Source organism: Tachysurus fulvidraco, chromosome 2 (genome assembly GCF_022655615.1).
Source record: "Tachysurus fulvidraco isolate hzauxx_2018 chromosome 2, HZAU_PFXX_2.0, whole genome shotgun sequence".
NCBI classification, from domain to species: Eukaryota; Metazoa; Chordata; class Actinopteri; order Siluriformes; family Bagridae; genus Tachysurus; species Tachysurus fulvidraco.
The window spans coordinates 15,398,251-15,419,935 of NC_062519.1; the positions used below are offsets into that span (position 1 = coordinate 15,398,251).

The 21,685-nt window shown below is 38.9% G+C and overlaps 1 protein-coding gene across 1 annotated transcript in view; it reads right to left on the reverse strand.

Moving 5' to 3' along the window:
• Nucleotides 1–10,514: 10,514 nt before the first annotated feature.
• Nucleotides 10,515–21,685, reverse strand: part of camk1b (calcium/calmodulin-dependent protein kinase Ib) — a 32,854-nt gene continuing 21,683 nt past the window's right edge. The window contains exons 4-12 of the mRNA XM_027176379.2: nt 19,314–19,388; nt 15,835–15,973; nt 15,223–15,349; nt 14,917–14,992; nt 14,466–14,578; nt 14,082–14,160; nt 13,185–13,272; nt 12,825–12,978; nt 10,515–12,410 (exon numbers count right to left, since the gene is read on the reverse strand). Of these exons, the coding sequence (XP_027032180.2) occupies nt 12,304–12,410; nt 12,825–12,978; nt 13,185–13,272; nt 14,082–14,160; nt 14,466–14,578; nt 14,917–14,992; nt 15,223–15,349; nt 15,835–15,973; nt 19,314–19,388 (958 nt within the window). The 3' untranslated portion in view covers nt 10,515–12,303. The remainder of the gene's footprint in view (nt 12,411–12,824; nt 12,979–13,184; nt 13,273–14,081; nt 14,161–14,465; nt 14,579–14,916; nt 14,993–15,222; nt 15,350–15,834; nt 15,974–19,313; nt 19,389–21,685) is intronic.

Consider the following 21,685-nt stretch of genomic DNA (forward strand, 5'->3'; position numbering starts at 1 on the left):
AAATATGCAATGAATGATTTTATTACATTGGTGTTAAATTCTGGATTTGATGGTGTTTGATGGTGTTAATTTACTATAACAGCACAGTAGTTGACAGTTGTTTCAGCTGCCGTTCGAATCACAAGTTTATATCAATCCACAAGTTATCATTTCTATAGATACGTCTTATACATGGACTTGTATTACACTTGTATTTTACTGCAAATGCTTGACAAAAATGCAGGACATTACACCTCTGTACCTGTAGGGGGCATCCTCCTATAAAGTAAGTACAAAACACTTCTTCCATACACAACCCAACTTCCTGTTTACTATATAAAGTGCCTTCATCCACTCAGTTAGTTTGGTTGCTTCATGTTATATTTCATTTTGCGGTACCTTCATTTAGTGCCATAAAATAACATCCAGCATGGAATCATATTAGATCTACTCTAAACGTCTGTAATATGTTATGTAATTTGCCATTCTCTGTGTCTGTTAGTCTGACTAACTGATTCTAAACACTGTCCAAACATTTATATCATGAAAATCATAAAAATCTTAGAAAAACAAATTCCCACATAGTTTGAATGCATAATTTACACTGGAATGCTCTAACTTGGCAGTTTTGCTGTTGCACCACTTTGTGGTGATTATTTTCAGTGAAGCCTGTAAATTCTTATATGTTAAGAGCTTAACCACATCGCACATAAAGTAAATTGTGGGATCAACTTTATATGGTCTGGTTTAACTAAACACACAAACACTCTCACACTATAACCATATGGTAATATAAGGCATTTTAGTAATGCCACTTGCCTATGAATTGCTCATTTGTATTTAAGAAAATCGGTTCTGCTCATCACCGAGTCTTTTATTGTGTGCTGAATAATAACTTTGTAGCTCAAATATAAGATCTTTATATTAAAGCCTTAAAAACATACTGAATGTGAGCAACACTGCAACGTCAGTAACACAAAAAATTTTATATATATATAGAAATGCAGGCCTTCTAACGTTCAACAATACGCGGTCTATGCCTTTAAGACAAGCCCTGCTCTTTAACTTAAACTAGAACTCTATAAATTCTTCTCTGCACACAGTTTGTGATATATGGAAAAAGATCAGTAAATAATGTGTCTGCAATAAAGTTGTCCAGCATTGGTGTTACATATATACTAAATTACTAATGTTACCAATGATCATGTTTTTTTCCTTCTTTTCCTGAATGCATTTTTGTTAAATGTCTGGAGAATAGTAAACACAGAATTACTAAAGTCAGTAGCTCTTCAGCATCTGCTTCAAAATGAACAAGGGAAGAGAAACCCTAACCCTAATTATAACCCTGGTCTTTCAGTGTTTAAGCCTTGGGTTTAAAGGCTTTGGATCTAAAATTTCGTGCTTAAATTCTTAAATCTCAGCATTACCAAGCTATTTGTTTGTTCTTAGTTCTATCCTTTTGGCTCAAATTCTTGCATGTACTATATGACCAACAGTATGTGGTTCCTCTCCAAACTTTTATCAGGAAATTCGAAGCCCATATTTACTTAGAATGTATTTGCATGCTTTAACATTACAATTTCCCTTTCCCATGTCACAGAATGACAAAACCCCTGTGCACAATATGAGGTCCATAACGACATGGCTTGAGAATGGTTGGAATAGAATCGCTTGAGCTTCCAGCAGAGAGCCCTAACATCAAACTGGACCTCAAATTGAACCCCTAAATGCACCTCAGGCCTTCTCCCCTGACATCAGCATTTGATCTCACTAATGCTTTTGTGGCTGCATGAACACAAATACCCAGACCTATACTTAAAAATCTAGACCTTTCCCAAAAGTTGACAAGGAAATTCACCAAGCACATACTGTATAAGTGTGATGGCCAAGTGTCCACATACTTTTGTCCATATACAGTAGTGTACCGATACTAATAGCAAAAGTAATCAGACATCACTACATCTGTCTGACATCAGTATTGTATCAAATATGATGACTGTATAACATTTAATGCATCATTAAAATGTATTCCCACCTCATTTGTTTGTATATAAATGTCATTTAGACTGACCTCAGTGTAGTTACTTATGCTTTTGGTTCACACATTATGGAATCTGTGAAGATCATTTGTCGTAATGAACGTCCTGTGCTAGAGATTTGGAGGTTTGATATTTCATCCCAGCAATTATGTTTTTAAAAGACAGCACGTAATGAAGAGGCAGCAGAATCCGTGTGTATCCGTAACCCTCTGGTGTATTACTCTTGTTCTCACACAGAAATCTGACTTGGTTGTCCAGAACCTCAGCCAAAGTTCTTTGAGTTCTTTCCTTTCCCACAATCACCACTTACAGTATACTGTACAACCATCAGCTAAGAAATCGGTCGTACTTCTAAGACATCAGTATGTAGTTAGAACTAATTAGTGGATGTTGAACGTATAGTAGGTACCAATATAATGATAAAGTATTTAATCCTGGGTTTACCACAGTTTTCTTGCTTCTTAGATTCCTATCGCTTGGTCTGTAATGGTGTAGCAATGTTTGCCGTGAATGCAGTCACTCTGTCGATTTTACGACTGTTTGTTTTTCAGATGTGGACTGTTGGCAATGGCCACGACGCCAGCACCAGATCCATGCATCCATGTGTTTGTTGTTAGTGGTGCAGAAATGGCTGTTGAAACATATTTGCTGACTCGGACCAACTTTTATAATCTCTCGCATGTTTTCCACATTGCATGTTTGTGGATATCCCGAAGAACCCTATAGGCAGCAGTTCAGTTGTGTGTCATGTGGCACAGATGTTAGAAGTGTTAAAAGCTAAAGGTGTTCTCATGCTAAACTCATCAACAAATTAGAACTCTGAGATGAGATCATTTTAATACAAGTGAAAAAAAAAACCCCAGACCGGATTAAACTAGTGTGGTCCTGCCATCTTTATCCATAGATTTAACATTAAGGTTTTACTGCTCAAGCGCGGCAGATCATATAAATCAAAACCAGATCAGCAGCTTGTGTGAGTTCATTCTGGGTTTTTTTTCCAGCAGGGAGATCCACGCAAAAACTGTGTACAAAATTCGTTTATGTAAACACCCTCAAACATGCTTTGCAAATCACATTCTAAAACAGAGGTTATTTTCCTTTTTAAAACGCTTTTGTTGGTTTTGGAAGAGCTATTTTTCGGTTTTAATTGAGACTCGGTGAAGCCACAACATTTGTGACTGAATCCCCACTCAGATCACTGATCTGTGTAAAAACCACAACTCCCACTCAGCTGGATTGCAAAGCTCCCTAGAGTCTCAATAATAGAAAGTGAGTTTGCTATATTTTGAGTTTTGCCTTCATTTTAGCCAAAAAATTCTGGGAAACTTGAACATTCCTTGGTGTTAAAAAGAACATTAATTTATTCATTCAGTATACATATGCAAGCACACAATAGTATTATCTTGATATGGATTTTCAGTTAAACAGTTTTTTCATTAAAATATATTATTAATATAAGCTCCCACTCAGCTTATAGCATTGGAGACTGCTTGTACTTTTGTTTATATGGTCAGTCTCCGTGTCATGTGATTGGTTTATTTCTCAATTGTGTTCACCAGTTCTTTGTTTGCCCTTGATTATTTTGTCTACTTATACCCTGGTGTTATGTCTTATTGCAAAGTTTGTTTATGGATATGTCTGAGATCACCCTGTTCGCCTGTGCCCCCGAATCTGCTTTGAAGTCTGAATACAAATCTTACGTTGCACATACTCAAACTAACACCAGTGGTGCACATTTGTATTCTGAATCTCTCTCCTGCACATTTTTAGCATCTATTATAATTATAGAGTCATTTTTCTCCACATGCAATTGAGTACACAGACTCAGGGTAACATGGCTGTTGTTAACCACAGAGAATTGGGTCTTCTGTCCTCGAGGTCATGCGGTTTAGCAACAGAGTGAAAATATTGCTAAAAAGGAATAAAACTCACTGCATACATTTTGAGATTTGGCAGTCTGATCTCTCTGAAGACAGTTGAAAGAAGATGAAACACGTGTACAGAAAGGAAAATTTTACATAATCATATTGTTACTCAGGAGAGATTAAGTGAGAGCATGAACAAATCAGAGATGAATGGAAAGCAGAAGAGGAGAAATGTCTAACAACTTGACCGAATTAGTTTGTATGAAACATTATGATGGTTGAGGTAAGGTTACTGTGGGAGGGTTGTATCTGAAACGCTATGCTTGTGGGATTCTGATATACTTCAGAATTGTTTTTCTAATTTAACATGGCGGAAACAGATAAATTTTGCTTGGCACTGTGTGTTTTAGAGCATAATTCCTCTGTGATGTGAAATTTGGCTGAGAATACAGGATGATCCTGGTCTTTCCCATCTTTATCTCTAGAATCTGGTAAACCATACTGGGTTACTGCAGAGCTAAAACCACAGCATGTTCTCTCTCTCTCTCTCTCATTTTCTACCGCTTATCCGAACTACTCGGGTCACGGGGAGCCTGTGCCTATCTCAGGCGTCATCGGGCATCAAGGCAGGATACACCCTGGACGGAGTGCCAACCCATTCAACCGGAGTGCACACACACACTCTCATTCACACACTACGGACAATTTTCCAGAGATTCCAATCAACCTACCATGCATGTCTTTGGACTGGGGGAGGAAACCGGAGTACCCGGAGGAAACCCCCGAGGCACGGGGAGAACATGCAAACTCCACACACACACACACACACAAGGCGAAGGCAGAGGCGGGAATCGAACCCCGACCCTGACGGTGTGAGGTGAACGTGCTAACCACTAAGCCACCATGCCCCTTCATCAAAATTAACCATGTCCAGGAAGAAATAACAGCCAATGCTTCATTAAAATACGATATTTGCTTTCATCTTAATTTGGCATGCTTTCAAGCTCCTGCTTCTACAGTATTGTTGGTAACATTGTAGACACAACCCTGTTAATAAGTCTTAGCAATGCTGTGAATGAAATGTATTTCTAATAAGAAACAAATCTTATTTGACATGAACAGTGTGTAACCTCTGAAGTGAACAACACCACAGCCAAGCTGTTTCACCTACAAAAAAAACATGTGTTCAGCTCTGAGACAAAGTGAAAAAGAGAACAAACCAAAACACAACTATATATTAAGTGAAGCACAGAATGATGGATGAATGAAGAAGAAGAATACAGAAGCTAGAGCCATGTGCAGGGAAATGTATTCATTATTTCTAAAGGTTCTCCCAAAAGGACCCTCAAAAAGTTATATCAGTTTGACTTTGCTTTGGATTCAGTTGTAGAATGATGGAACTCTTTATGCAAAGGAAGACAAGCATAATAACTAGCAATGTTTTCCTCTCTTAATACTCCAATTCCAGAGAAAACTGCAGAATTAGCATTAAGAATCTGAGACAAACTATAATTTGAGTAGCCTTATTATACCCTTTGTTTCCCTTTGGGAAACTCTATGACTATTGAGAGGCAATGAGCAACAATGTGCCAAGTGAGGTCTACCAAAACAGAGCAGAGAAGGTCATTTCTTATTTGAAAAGCTTTAGACTTCATTCTTTCATCCTTCATGCCTAGTGATTTCATTTCAAGAGTTTTCATAGCAGACAAGCCCATCACTAGAAGAAAGGTGTTACATGGTATCGTATGCCCATTACCAGTAAGTCCAAAACCATCAAAAATGGCTATGTATCTATACAGTAAGAGTTAATTGTTTTAGTTGTTGAGTCTCCAGTATCAGCACTTTGTAAAACTAACGAATTTTCTGCTTTGAGAAAGCAACATGACAAACTGACAACAATAAACCTTGTCTTGTAAATAAAAGTACTGACATGAGCACAAGATAGTCCTTATGATTACAGCAGCAGTACTTTATACAGATACCATAGGAAAATGTCTGTGCCATTTCTGTCACACTTCTGTGTCCCTTTCTCACTTTTTTGGAGTAAACAGGTTTTAAAAAATCTTTAGCGGTTGAAATGCATGCAAAAGAGAAAAATATTTCAAATCAGGAAACTCCACCTATATCCCATTGTCAGCACCCTGGCGAGAAGCATCACCGAATTCATCTTGCCAGTGGAAATAATGACAAACTATGGATCATGCATCAGCTGATTATCCCTTGTTTTTCTCTTCGTCTCATCAGGACACTTTCTCCCTGTCAGTGTTTTCAGTGACTCATCTCACTGAATGAGTCATTCAGTTTTTGTTGGCCTGGAGAATGTCCTGTGCAATGGTCTCATTAGATACCCGTATAATACCTGAAAACAAACACATAATTCACTGTAGCTTAAAGATTTTTTTTGTGAATAGTTGCTTGGTGAAAAGAGTCAGCTTAACAGAGAGAGAGAGAGAGCAGGTTGATTAATCAAGCATGGCAGCTAAGACATGCTCAGACAGATTTGACACCTCTGACCTAAAATACAGGTGAACAGTCTAGACAATATCAGAAGCACTCACAAAGCTCAAAATCCTAAAATGTCTGAAAGGAAGAGTTCTGCCAAAAGTGATTCCCTTTCCTGCAAATGTAGTCAATTAGCCAAGACATTTTTTATTCAAGCTTCAAGGCTAAAATATTTGACATGTAATTAAAGTTGATAGTTGAAAGTTTTTAAGTTAACATTGTGCCAACTGCATGACCAAACCGCACTCACTTCAAAGCATGTCAGTGTACGATGTAATCTCAAATAGATTAGAATGTCTTTTCTGATGCTGTTATCCAGAAGAAAAATTCGTACAGTTCGCATGGTGCGGAAAATGAGTAGATTGTCAAATCAGAGGTCTTTAACCCTGACTTTACTGCCACTTAACTGACTTTAAATTAAATCTTTTCTGCATCAGTGGCCAAACTGTCATCATTCTTCATGAACGGCACCAGTAAAAGATCAGGATGGAAATCATCGAAGGTCAATTTGCATCAACATTCCTTGTAAAAACAAATTATATGCCACACAAGTAGGGACTGCACACTCAAACATAGAAGAACATGGAGAAGAGAAAGGATGAGAATTTGCTCTTGGTAAAGAAAAATGAACTCAGAGAGAAAAGGCAAAAAGAAAGAAAATGCTTATCCCTAAAGTACCGACAAACATAAACTGAATGAAGTCAAACTCCATAGCATGCAATAATATCTGACATACAGTATGATGTATTGCATCTATAGAAATAAGCCAAGGGTTTAAAGCTGACTGAATTCAATTTGAGGAACTATTTTATATAATAATAGAAATAATGATATTGGCTAATCAATGGATGGTGATCACCAATTGACCACCACTGAACAAGCGTTATAGTGCAGTACGGTACAGTAAGGTTACTATCAGATAACCACAGCCACAGGAGTTGCATGTTGATGGCAAACATTTCCTTTGCAATGCTAGTGCTAATAGTAAACACTAACTCTTAATCCTTAGTCTTAGAGGAACCGTTACACTTTTTTCCTTCACAGCAATATCTGGAACAGAAGACGTAGAGAAAATACTTCTTATACCTTCATTCTCTGATGATGTTCTCGTTGAAGAACTTTCTTGAACTTCCATTGGACTACAAAGTGAAGCAGGAATATTAACAGATTGTTGATGACTATCACTGCTGTGCAGTCTTCAAAAGAAGATATTTGTGTGTGTGACAAAATAATGGTTGTCTGAATATTCGAGCACCACCTACTTCGTTGATTGGTATTCTTAGCATGATTAGCATTGATTAGGGAACTAATTTGCTTGCTTAGAAATAAAAATAACCACCAAATACTGGGACCATGGATTATTGTAGCATGACAAATTGTAGTGCTCACTGGAAACATTTTTTAGTTGTGTGAGTAATAATATTTGTAATGTTGTACTATAGCTCAGGTTCCAAGAAGCCCATTTCTCACTATTCCCTGCTCTCAAACACACCTAATCCAATCCAATGCTTGACAATTAGATTTTTAAACTGAAACTGGTGTGTTGCCATTACAACTAATCACCTCCAAAATACCCCAGTCAGTGATTCTTACCCCAGTCTTACATCTTCCACTTTACTGTAGGTGTCACATCACGTATACAACAGACGCACACGGCATAGACAAGGAGTTTTTTAATACACTTTTACGTTTACAAATTTTCCAAAAGTACAAATCGTTAGCTTGAATACCGAGTGTTACTTTATTACGTACAAGAATATCCAGCACTTACCCATGATGCATTGCATCCATACAAATAAACAGCTTTTTTGTTTGTTTTTTTTTTGTTTACAAGTCTTACAAAATGTTAACATACAGCTTTGCTATGGTAATAGATATTATTATACAGTACAGTATAATATGCTGCCAGTAATTACAACTAATTTAGAAACAGGAAGGCATTTATACACAATTTGAACACAAATTGATTATAATCATCATAAAATGAAAAGATTAATGGCCATTTTTGTTCATCCTTGCAGCACTCATCTTAACAAGGCCTCATCATCAAGCCCTTCTACTTTTTCGTTTTAAATAGAGAACGAAGACTAACTTCTGCCAATAAAAGTGTGCATCCTGTGCTGATTTGTACCGAGGTTGATTCTTGTACAACATCAGTATGGATTCGCAGACAGTCCTGAGTTGCTAATAAAGAACATCCCATGTTAAGTAATATTCATATATCGTAAGTTTACGTCTAGTCCTTTTAGAAACAGGAAATTCTTAGAAACTGCAGCAAGTCTACAGGGAAATGGTAGGAAAAAAGTCAGAATTAACATTGAAATAAAATAAGTCCAAATTACATGGCAGTTGAATTAGTATTGAGTGGAATAAAATCTCCAGAAAATATTACACAACCGCTCTTTACAGTTAAAGTTTGGAAATTTGTAAAAGTTGTGGAAACATTGACATCATTTTTAATATTGTATTTGAGGTTCTCGAGTTCTGAGCCTATTTAGCCCCGTTCACACTGCAGGTAAAAGTGGCCCAAATCTGATTTTTTTGGGGTCAAGTGACCAGGTCCGACTTCTTCAGGAGTAGTGTGAACACTCAAAACTAGCCCAGATCTGATTTTTTCAAATCAGATTCCGACCACTTCAATATGTGGTCCTGAATCAGTCCTAAATCTGATTTTTGAAACAGAAAACAGTTCACACTGGTATCTGATATAGGCCACATTTTAAAAGGTAATGTGAACAGCCAAACAAAAAAATCTGATCTGAGCAAAATATCCGAATTGAGCATTAAGACTTGCAGTGTGAACGGGGCTTTTGACTGGTCGAATTAATTAAAACAAATAATGTCGTCTCAGGTGTTCATAAATAGGCAGAAAAGTTCTGGAAACTTTTAAATAATCAAGTCATGTCTGAATAATTCATAAGTGAAGGTTTGGATTTTTCTTGTTTATGTATTCCAGGCAAAAAAAAAAAAAAAAAACTAACTTAGATCATATCTGCAAATAAACATGTTCATATAGGGAAAAAAATGCATCATACATAGCAAAGCCTTGAACAACTTTTACATCCAAGCATATCAGAAAGCATACAGAGGACCACACACACACACACACACACACACACACACACACACACACACACACACACACACGGCATCGCTTTCACCATGTCCATGTCACTGTTGCTGTTTCAGATTTAACCTTTTACCTTCCTTGCTTTAGTAACAATAAACAATCCTTTATTTTGTGTGTGCGCGCGAACACTCTAGACATTATCGAGCTCACCATTATTCAGCACGGTATATAAGAAGATTTTCTGGAAAATACCAGTGTACAGCTCAGTAACTACAAAAGCGCTCATGGCCTTAGACGTCGTTCTCTTTTTAACCTTTAAATCCGGTGGAGGTTTTGATCGATACGTTAAAAATGGTTTGAAAAGCAACAGTGCAAGTTACAGAGTGTGTCGAAGAACCTCTTCATTTCTCACAACCCAAAACACAAGCGAACGATTTCACACAACATAAAGTCGATCTTTGTTTTAAGCCCTAGTAAAAATACAGACTAAGCAAAAATAAATCAACTTTGTCACTCTGTAATCAACAAAACTAAACACCTTACATTTCAATAGAAGTCTCTCTTTCTCTCTCTTTTTTTTTTTTTTGAAACCCTTACATATATTTATTTATATATTTGACATATGGACACATGCAGAGAGGTTCTAGTGGACCCAGTCTGACCCAGAATAAAGAGCCAAGGTTATGGCTCAGATTCAATATGGAAAATGGTTTATTAAACTGCTTGGACATCTGAATGTTAGACCTTTTAAAAAAAAAAAAAAAAAAAAAAAAAAAAAAAACTCTATTCTACATTTTTTTACAAAGACAGAATGATAGACTTTCCCTGTTGTCCCTTTGTTCCAGATATAGACCTTGTGGTTTTTATTAGTTTTGCATCCCAGTTGAATGTCATAAAACTGTAATTGTGATAGAATATGATCTTGATATGAATAATGCAAAACAGGGCATGCTTGTAAAGCATGAAATAAAAATAAATAAATGTCCTGTACACACTAAGATGTCACAAAAATCACAAAAAGAATGGTGTATGGGAACAAATCAAATGAGACAAATGAGGTACAATAAAATTTCTTTAATGCCTTTTTTTTTTAATATATATATATGGGGTTTTTTTTGGATTGGTTCAGTGGTGCAGTACCAAAGTTAGAAATATTACAACGGACCCCCATGTCAAGGAAAAAGATCCTTTCTTCTGTCTAAATATACATGTGGTAACCTGGGATAATCTTACACACTATTTACTGTATAGCTCTGAAGACTTCATAGAAATAGGTTACTCTGTTGGGGTTTAGGGATTAGGAGGGTTTGAAACAAAAAGAAATCATACAAACATTGTTTTAAGACGGATACCGTATGTATTTATCGTGCTGTAGTTACTTAGATTGAGGGTGTAGATATAAATATTTTTAAAAAACGTGTCACTAAGAACCCTAGTCTCAATCAGAAGTAAAGTCAGAGCAGTTATAGAGTCAGTTTACCATAAAAAAAAAGTGTAAAAGGGGCACAGAAGCATTTTAACAGCTGTTTACAAACCGGATTAATTGGATGATCTACAACCCTTCAGTGTTGGAAGCAACAGCACTTACATTTCTATAGGAAAAATGAATGCTTTTTGTTCTCTCTTTACAGAACGTAAAGATCTTTGCAGGATGATAACCATGAAAGTTTTAGTGAAGCCACGGCGACAGATTTTCCCAGGTAACCACATTAACTCTATATTCAATTAATCTGTCAGATAATAAATTCTCTAGCATATATTTAAATCCCCAAATCCTTAGCACAGCGTCATCCCCTGAGTAAAACCATCAGTAAAAGAAACAGGTTTATATAAAAACGTTTACATGAGTGGTAACAGACATTAAATACACACACAGACATACACACGCAGACATACACACGCAGACACACACAAACAGAGCCCTGCTGCAGTGTTTACATTTAAAGCATCCGACGCCCAGACAGATCATAATGGCAATGATCAGAGTTAAACACGAGGTGTTAATAACTCGAACATCTGCAACCACGAAGGCACTGAAGACTGTGTCTGATGCGTGAAAAAAGAAAAGTTCCATGAAACAACGAGACTTGGTGTGTTGCAGCACAATAATACATAAAGTCATATATGTACAAATGTTTGAAATAATGTCAATTAGACCATTTGTGTGTGTGTGTGTGTTAGTAATATATGCTTCTAAATATGTCCATGTCCTAGTGGGAATTTTTGGCTACACCAAGAAATATTTTATAGACTTTTTATAGAATCTTTTATAGACTAGATTTTATAGAAATGTCCCAAAAGGAGAGGAATATCTGCTGGTTTCTTTTGGGTGGATTATTAAAGAAAAAAAACACAACTTTTGCTTGCTGAATTTAGGTGAAGCACGTCATCAATAAGCCGAATCAGATAAATGTGCGTGTTTATGTGTGTTTGCCGATCGCACTCGAAGCTGTGTTTAGTGTGCAAGCTTAAAAAGATGGGATGACCCATTTCACAACTAAAAACACACCTAAAACCACTTTTCCAAGACAGAAAGATGAGACATCATGTAGTTTGTAAAACAGAAGATAAAACACTGTCCAATCTCGATCCGTTACTCATAATGCAACTGCGGCATGCATATCTCTCTCTGTCTCCTTCCTCTTGCAGAGCTCACCTCTCTGTAAACAGAAACCCTCTGTTGGCATAGCGACCCCCTTTCCCACCTCAAATTCTTTACACTATGGTGCCACCTAGTGGCCAAGCACTGGAGTTACTCAATATTCCTGGCCAGACTGGGGGTGAGGCAGGACTCCAGTAGAAACATGGGACAGTCAAGTCATTGGTTGCAGCAGGATAATTGACGGGTTCAGACCCGGCTGGTCGGGTGGACGCAGAAGGCGCGGTTCTGGATTCCGTCGCGCGCTTCCCCTTCGCCGGCGCTTTCGGAGCACCCGTTATTGTCCCTCTGAGAGGCTACGGACATAGAGACAGAGAACAAACACCCCATAATTATTAATGATTCCTAAATTACTCACAATATAGTGCCACTACCTGTTCGGAGTGGGGCACGCCATCTGTACCTAAAGACTTTATTACTTTACACTTTAATCTGTTCTAAATTGCTCATTCTTCAATTGACGTGTTGAAAAAAAGGTACGAAAGTAGAATTATTTTTTATTTAAATTTAAAATAGAAGCCACCCAGACTATTTTACTGAGATTACCATGTGTTTCTGTATAGAAATCTAAAAAACATCTTAGGTTGCAGGATTACGTACTTCTTAGCTACACGAAAGTCGCTCCAGTATAAAACTAAAGAAGCAAACAGACATCATCTTGGCAGACTGACTATATTTGTGTGAATGTGCGTTTTTATGGGGGAACTGACTGCTTTGCTCGTCCTCTTCCTCCTCGGTTCCTTCAGGCAGCAGGAGGCGCTCGCTGCAGGGGCTGTGGGGCGACAGCTGACTCTGCCCCTCTTGACTGGTACCCAGCTGAAGGCGGCGCATGTGCCGGACTACCGCCGTGGCATTAAACGCTTGCTAAGAGAGAGACAGACGAGAGAGAGCTTAAGAATATAAGCTTGTGCTTAGACAGGAAATCTTTTGTTTGTCTTCTTAATCTAATAGGATTATGTTCAAACATGATTCATATGATTATTTGGTTCTATTCAAAATCGAGCTCTATTTTGGACAAAAGTGTTGTTTAGCTTTCCAGGGATACGGTACATAAACTGTACTGCACCGACCTTCCATTTGCTCTTGGCGAAGTTCTTCTTGATCTGAGCGCTCACAGATTCGTGGATGTTCTTGTCCAGTGCAGTATCACCAGCAATCCTGAAAGGAAACAAAAAAAAATCTAAATACTTCAGTTCTTTCCATTGAGATCCAAGTTAGTCATCTGTCTGTGTTCCTGCCAAGGAAAGCGAAAGCTTTAAAGCCACACGGACGGAGCCAAAACAGAACCGGATCGAGCCGGATTAGCCACGCAATCTGTTGGGAGAAAACGTTCAACTCGTATTCAAGCAGAACTATTATTTTGTCAAAAGATGCAAGTGTAATTTATAACGTTTTGATCTGGAAGTTGAACTGAAAGGGGATGTGGTAGCCTAGTGCTTAAGGTGTTGGGCTTCCAATCGGAAGGTTGTGAGTTCGATTCCTACGTCCAACAAGCTGCCACTGCTGGGCCCCTGAGCAAGGCCCTTGACCCCCAATCGCTCAGTTGGATAAAAAATGTAAGTCACTCTGGATAAGGGCTAAATAATGTAAATGTAATGTAAATTTCTTGTTTACATTCTTGTTGAAAGCGGAGTGTGTGATCATTCCAAAACAATTCATTTATTCAGAAATAATCTCCATTACTTGTCATAATTTTTTTTTCTCTTTCTATTTGAATATTTACATTTAAACAATGCCTAAGTTCTTTTTGTGGTCCATTTGGACACTTGTTTATGTTCAATCGGGAAGCAAAGATCACTAAATTTGAATTTGAAAATGTACTAAAATTCTTTCATGATTTTATGCATTTAGTGTTGGATTTAAATCTGAAATATGAACACGATAATCTTCAAAATGAAATAAATACATGAATAACGGTTACGCTGGAATATATAAGTAATATATAAGCAATAACATGCGTTTCATACCAGGGATGCTGCAGTGCTTGTTCACACGTGTAGCGCCTTTTCGGGTCTCTCTCCATCAGGTTCACGATGAAGTCCTTAGCTGAGGAGAAAAGCACAATTCCAGCTCAAGTCCATGATGTTAGTGTCTGATGCTTTTCCATTATGTCAGCTAGTAACACAGAACAGGCTCAGGAAGGAGAAAAAAAAAATGTGATTAGCTCTTCTCCCAAGGCCTGGTGTAGTAATAAAATGGAGAGTTTGAGAGCTTGTTATTTTTATTTTTATTCTTCTTATTATTAACGAGCAGTCTGGCAGGTGTTCAGAGGGACAGAGCAAAGTCTGGACAGGAATAACACGGGCTTGATGGAAAGCAGAGGAATTGTGAGAAGATGGAAAAGGTGCTACCTGAATCAGAGATGTCGTCCCAGTACGGCGAGTCGAACTCGTACTCGGCTTTCAGGATCTGCTCGAAGAGCTTGGCATCGTTCTCGTCGTAAAATGGCGGATAGCCGCACAAGCTGACGGAGACAGAGAGAGATGTGAGGATGTAAGAACCTGGATCTTACTGAACAGGACCAGAGACTGAGGGACAGAATGCGATGGATGCAATTTCCCAAATAAATAAATAAATAAATAAATAAATAAATAAATAAATAAATAAGAACAAGATGAAGAAGAATATGCCTGATTTATATTTCCAACTAAATTTGTATCATGACTGATTTGGGATGTTCCAGGATATTAATTATAATTCTAAACAGTAAACAGATGACAGATTCTTCGATGTGAGTGTTTACTGTGCTAGTCACAACTAAGCTAGCTGCCACTCAGGATATCAGTCGTATTTAATGCTTACAGTATGTACGCGATGACGCCGATAGACCAGCAGTCCACTGCTTTACTGTACGGCTTCTGTGCCAAAACCTCTGGAGCTGAAGAAAAAAGAAAAAAAAAAAACACTTGTTAACACTTCACACATGTATGAGCTTGTCTTGCTGTCTCTGTTTCTATAGTAACAACTTACAAAGGGACTTGAATAGTAGACAGAGAGTCCGCATAACCAGATAATACGGATTACGACACTTTCCTGTTTCTATCCTAATCAGTTCTAGTAAGGATATGATGAGAGAACAGATATGATGTATGCTAGTGTGTGGCTTACCGACATATCCAGGAGTGCCGCATGCCGTGCTCATGACTATCCCCGAGCCCTCGATCTTCGACAAGCCGAAATCGCTGATCATGATCTTCGAGTCCTCGTCCATGCTGTAATATAGCAGGTTCTCTGGCTGAAGAATAAAAAACCCACAGACCATAATGATGCATACAAACACATAGTCTCTTTCTCTTACTCTCTCTCTCTCTCTCACTCACATTGATCTGAATCATGTTCATGTAGAAGCTTAATTAGTTTAACCATGCATGAGAATTAATCTGTATGTCCTTCACTTCACTTCACTTCACTTCATGTAAACAAATGAGCTTGTTAAGCCCACAGACTAACAAGACTAATAACTGTGACCTCCGAAACCAGAGAGGAAAATAATCATGTTAATTAGTCACAGTACGCACAGACTTCTCAGATTAGAGCAGCAAATGAAGGGGAAGATGGGATCGGCAAATAAAATAGGAAATTTTTACACGTTCAGAGCAGAGTGTTTGGTTTATTTTCACTCACTCACTCTCACACACACACACACACACACACACACACACACACACACACACACACACACACACACACACACACACACACACTTCCTTTTAGTCCCACCTTCAGGTCTCGATGCACTATGCCCATGTCATGAAGATACTTCACGGCATCCAGGATCTGCTGGATGAGCTTGCTGGCATCTTTCTCCGTGTAAAAACCTTTTTCAACAATCCTGTCAAAGAGCTCGCCGCCAGACACCCTGCAAAGAGAGAAATATGCTGTGGAAACTGTATGACACACACACACACACACACACAGTTACACTTCAGACAGACTGCATCACAGCATGGACCATTGTGACCAGCTGGTGGTGCTGCTGCCGTCCTTCTCCACTAGGAGGAGCTATTGTGCTCGTTTTCCACCTCCTACTCTCCACTCACGCAGGTTAAAGTCGACTCGTGTGTGAATCAGAGAAACATTTTATTTCTCTGTAAATCAAGCGTCATTATGTGTGCAATCTGTTTCCCCCGTTTCAATCTGCTTTGGTGAAGCTACTGAGAAATAGAAACACAAACCAACACGCAGTGAGTGTTACGAGGACACACACACACACACACACACACACACACACACACACACACACACACACACACACACACACACACACACACACACACACACACACACAAACCCTAGCTGAGATAAAAGACCTGGTAGACTCAGCACTTTCCAGCTCGTATGTTAATCCCTTTTCTTCTCCGCCACTAAACTCCATCCGCCTCTCCATCCATCCCTACACACCTTTCCAGCAATCTCTCTACCGTCTCCAACGTTTCCATCCATCTTATCTCCACCCCTTTTTCCATCTTGACTGCTCTCTTCATCCCTCTCTTTACCCCTTCTCCTGCTCCCCAGCCCCCGAGCAATATCTTCACTGTTCTTTCCATCTCTTGTCCATCTCTCTTCTTATCCCTCCATCTCATGACTACTCTCTCTATGCCTCATCCTTAACTGTAGCCAAATCTCTCTTTATCCCACCATTCCATAACCTCTCTATTTTTTTATCCATCGCCATTTATTAACCCCTTCCTTTCATTATCCATCTCCTTATCTCATTCATCTCCTTGCACCCTCTGTTCATTGCTCTCGCTATCTCTTTTCCGTATACCTGCCCCTCATCTTATTCTCTCCGTTTTCTTCATCCACATTTCCCGTCATCATCTCCTCTCAATTTCATCACCCCTTTTTTATTCATCACCATCTCCCTCCATGTCCTTTTTCTTCCTTTGCTGCATCTATTCCTCCCTCCATTCTCTCTCCCTCTTCCTCCTTTTATTTAGCTATCCATCCTCGTCTTCCTTCCTCCGTCCATCCCTCGATTTTCACTGACCTCCTTTTCCCATAAGTTCTAATTATCCTCCTCTCTGCTCTCTATTGTACTCCTTCACACACCATGTCCACGTGCTGGTTAGTTCTCCCTTTCTCTTCACTCGTTTCTCTCTCCCCTGTTCCTCTTTTGTGACATTTCAGCTGACAGGTGGGAGGACACAGGTGTGGGCACATGCTCCCAGGGCTGCTCAGTGGGCGGGTAATGTGTGTGTGTGTGTGTGTGTGTGTGTGTGTGTTTGTGTATGCGTGCATGTGATCTGGTGTGTTTGTCAGCCTTTACATTGATTTCTCAGTGGATGAGACAATAGAGAGTCTCCAAGGCACGTGTGTAATTAAAGGGCTTTGACATCACACGTGAGACAGAGAGAGAGAGAGAGAGAGAGAGAGAGAGAGAGAGAGAGAGAGAAAACTACCATAATTGGTTAACAGGACATGATTATGGCTCTCAGACTCACATCCGGCTAGACACACTGTACTTTGCCTACACACACACAATTTCATATGGTGTGTGTTAAACAAACCAATACAGTCACAAGGCTCAAAAACATCATCATCATCATCATCTAAAAAACAATAATATTTTGCACATAGCAGCCTCCAATTAGGTCTCCACAGCCTCCAATGTGATCATTACGAGGACATAATAGCTGCTTTATTTTACTCACCTGGACTCTCTCTTTACTTTTTTTTGGCATTTTTTTGTGTGTAAGAAGGTACGTATAAAAAAGGTGTAGTATTAATAGTTAGTTTTAAAAAGAAACATTTGAGGGCACATTCACACCTAGGGGCAGATCGAAACCCCAAACCCTGGAGCTGTGATGCAGAAAAACACCTTTATATAAAATCCATATGTAATCAATATCGTTCTTCCTGGAGATTATCTTCAGTGGATTTTCTCTCTCATGGCTTTCTCTACGACTTTATCTGGATGAAGAAAGATGCAGAAAAACAGAATTCTGTTATATCAAACGACGGCTGGAAAAGGAAAGCTCGAGTCGGAAAGGAGGATCCGTATCCAGCGAGCCTGTTTGCAGGAGACATCCCAGCTGGAATGTGCTGAATGATGCCACATGCTTTTGTAATGCGTTTTCTTTCGAGATGAAAGCGCTGGCTGGGAGTCTTGCTCTTGCTAACATACAGCTATGAACTTGTCGTTTAGAAAAGCCAGAAACAGACAAGCAACACCTTCCTTATTGGTGCTGAGCTATGTGAAGAATATTCACTTGGTTTACATACACTAGGTTTACGGCACATGAGATCACGTGTAACCAAGCTATTATATTAAACAAATATAGCTGTACAACTGATAAAGGATAACAAAATTATCAGCGAATACAACAACAACAACAACAACAACAACAACAAAAAAAGCAACCAACAAAGTGATAGGAAACCAAATGACAAAACAAAAAGGAGACGAAACAAAAAACAAACCCTTCGAAAAGAATCAAAACAACAGAATGCAACAGAATCAAAATAACCAACTAAACAAAACTCACTTACAGGATCATGGTTTCTTTCTTAAAAATACAAATAAAGAACTAGAAGGAGCACTGAAGAAAAACAAACAAAAAAAAAACACTTTGTGTGACCAAAAAGTATTTATCTTATTTTAGGGCCTCTATCGGACGCATTTTCCGCAACCACAGATACTCTGATAAACACACACACACACACACACACACACACACACACACACACACACACACACACACACACACACACACACACACACACACACACACACACACACACACACACACACACACACACACACACACACACACACCATTCTGTCTTTAGTGATAAATGCAGTCAAGAATCAAAACATAAATGTTGTCTGAAATAGGGAGCTAAAAGAAGCAGCTGAACTAGATCATGAGTGGCTTCTTTATAAATCAGGCTCGCACTCGCTGTCACTCTGGCACTCACTGTCACTCTCGCTGTTGCTCTCGCATTCGCTCTGGCACTCACTGTCACTCTCGCTGTTGCTCTCGCATTCGCTCTGGCACTCACTGTCACTCTCGCTGTTGCTCTCGCTGTCGCTCTCGCATTCACTCTGGTACTCGCTGTTGCTCTGGCACTCACTGTCACACGCTCTGGCGATCGCACACACACTCGCACACACACACACACACACACTCGCGCGCGCACACGCTCGCGCACACTTGCACTCTCTCTCCAACAGCCCAAAGACAGACGTCACTTACAGCTGCATGACGAGGTAGAGGTATGATTTGTTCTCATAGATGTCCTCCAATGAAACAATGTTGGCGTGTTTAATCCTATAGGAAAGAGTAAGAAATTGGGACAGAGATAAATAATTAACCACGATACACACACCACAAACACTGAAATATTTAAGCGTCATTATGAAAATAAATAAATAAACAAACAAACAAACAAACAAACAAACAAACAAACAACAACAACAAAAAATTTCTGCAACTAAACCAGGTCTTGTTCCTGTTCGGAATTTAAAGACAAAATAAATCAGGACGTGTTCCTCCGCTTGTAAAGCATAGTTTGTATGTGAGTTTTATGTTCTTTATAACGACCCACTGGACATTTGCAGTTAAACAACAGACTGTGAGGTTAAAATATAGATTTCAGTTATTTCTATGAAAATGAAACACGGCACACAACATTTTAGGTTATTTATTCACAGCTCACTTGGTTTTTTTTTCCCCCACCACCTGTGAATCAGTGCTTTATTTGTTTAGAGTCAACAGATGATTCATGCGATGTAGATGCAAATTCTCCCAAGCTGAAGATGACATAATTGCTGAAACTGTCCAAATAAAATCCCCACGAGGTTAGACAACTCTTGTAGGACAAGTCTTGTCCTAGTTCAGACTGAAAAGAATGACTGACTGTATACAGCTAAGACGGCGCTGAAACCTTTTATACTGGATCTCTAATCCACCACAAGACAAAACAATACATAAGGAACAATAACAGCAGCTGGAGTTATGGTACTGAAATATTTAATCAGATATTCTACAAAGGTTTTGACTGCCGATATTCATATCGAGTCGTCTGTCACAATAATGACATCCTTACCATTAATCTCTGATTAAAACATCTCAGTAAAATTTCATACTTTTTTAATTATGCATAATAATGGATAAAATCTGATCTCTGGTTACTAAATTGACTGATTCCCCATCCAGGGTGTACCTACACCGCGAGATAAGTGATCATGAGATATGTTCTGGTTTGACCGTGATCCTGATCTGTTGTCTGTTTTTAGGTTCACTCCAATTCTTCAGTCTAAGCTTTTTGGTTAATTACCCTCCTTCGCAAGCCGCTATCTTTCTTGACGTGTTTCTATTAGAAATGTTTTTATTAACGATCTACAGAGGTGTTGGCATCACAGTCCACCTCTTCGTTTCTCTCTCACTTCAGCTCCAGTCAATAATAATTCTCTTTTACTTTCTCTTTACCTGCTGGGTTGAGAGAGAGAGAGAGAGAGAGAGAGAGAGAGAGAGAGAGAGAGAGAGAGAGAGCGAGAGCACTATGTGTGGGTTCTCACCGGGTTGCCTTGTGGATTCCCACACACGCCTGAGGCACATAACACGACCGACACATGCAGGTGAGTCACCAGCCCACTGAGCCTTTCATTCCTTTCTCTCTCACACACACACACACACAATCACACTCATTCTCTAACTTTTCCTCCCCCCAGGCACCGGTCACGTCCTGTACATGCTGTCAGTTCGCCCTGTCTTTCTCTCTCGATTGCTCGTTGACTCTCCACCCCCTCTGTGCGTGGGGTCCGGGTCGACTCCACAGGTGGTGGGTGGTTTGAGGCACAGCACTAAGGAACTGAAACAATATTCCTTTATAATAGATGCAGGGGCTTCTTTTCTGAGGTGACAGAAATGAAAGAAAGACAGATATAAAGATAGACAGAGGCGAAAAAGGAAAGCAAGACAGACCGACAAACTAAAAGAGAGAGAGAAAAAAGAAGAAGGTGGCCAAAAGACTGACAGGGGATAAAAAGAAAGACAGACGAACAACCGAGAAAAAAAAACGACAGACTGGGTGACGGGTAAAAAAAGAAGGAACAGTAAGAAGGCAAATGGGGCAAATTTATGCATAAAAATATAAAGGAAAGGCAGATAGACAGAGAAAGACAAAGAAAGAAAGACAGATAAAATAAGAGACAGGTAGACAAGAACAGACAGAGAGACAAAGACATACAAGGAAAAATTGAGAAAAAACAAAAGTGAGTCAGAAGTAAGAAAGATAAAAACAGAAATATTAAGACTGACATTAAAAAAGAAATGGGGAAAAAATAGGAAAGACAGACAAAGCTTTGTGGATAATGAGCTCTAACTAAATAAAAGGCTTAACATAATTATTCATATTCCATGTTAATTCTTTCAAATCCAAGTGAATCCTCTGGAAATGTTGTGTAAAAGCCTCAGGCCAGAACAACACTAACATGTTTTTACAAACTGTCAAAAGGTTTCAGTCTGTTTTGTTGGGGATAAAAGCCTACGTTTTTCCAAGCAGAATAAGAATTCTGTAGTAATGGTGATTCATGTAATCAGAGGGCACATTTTCTGTAAGGCAC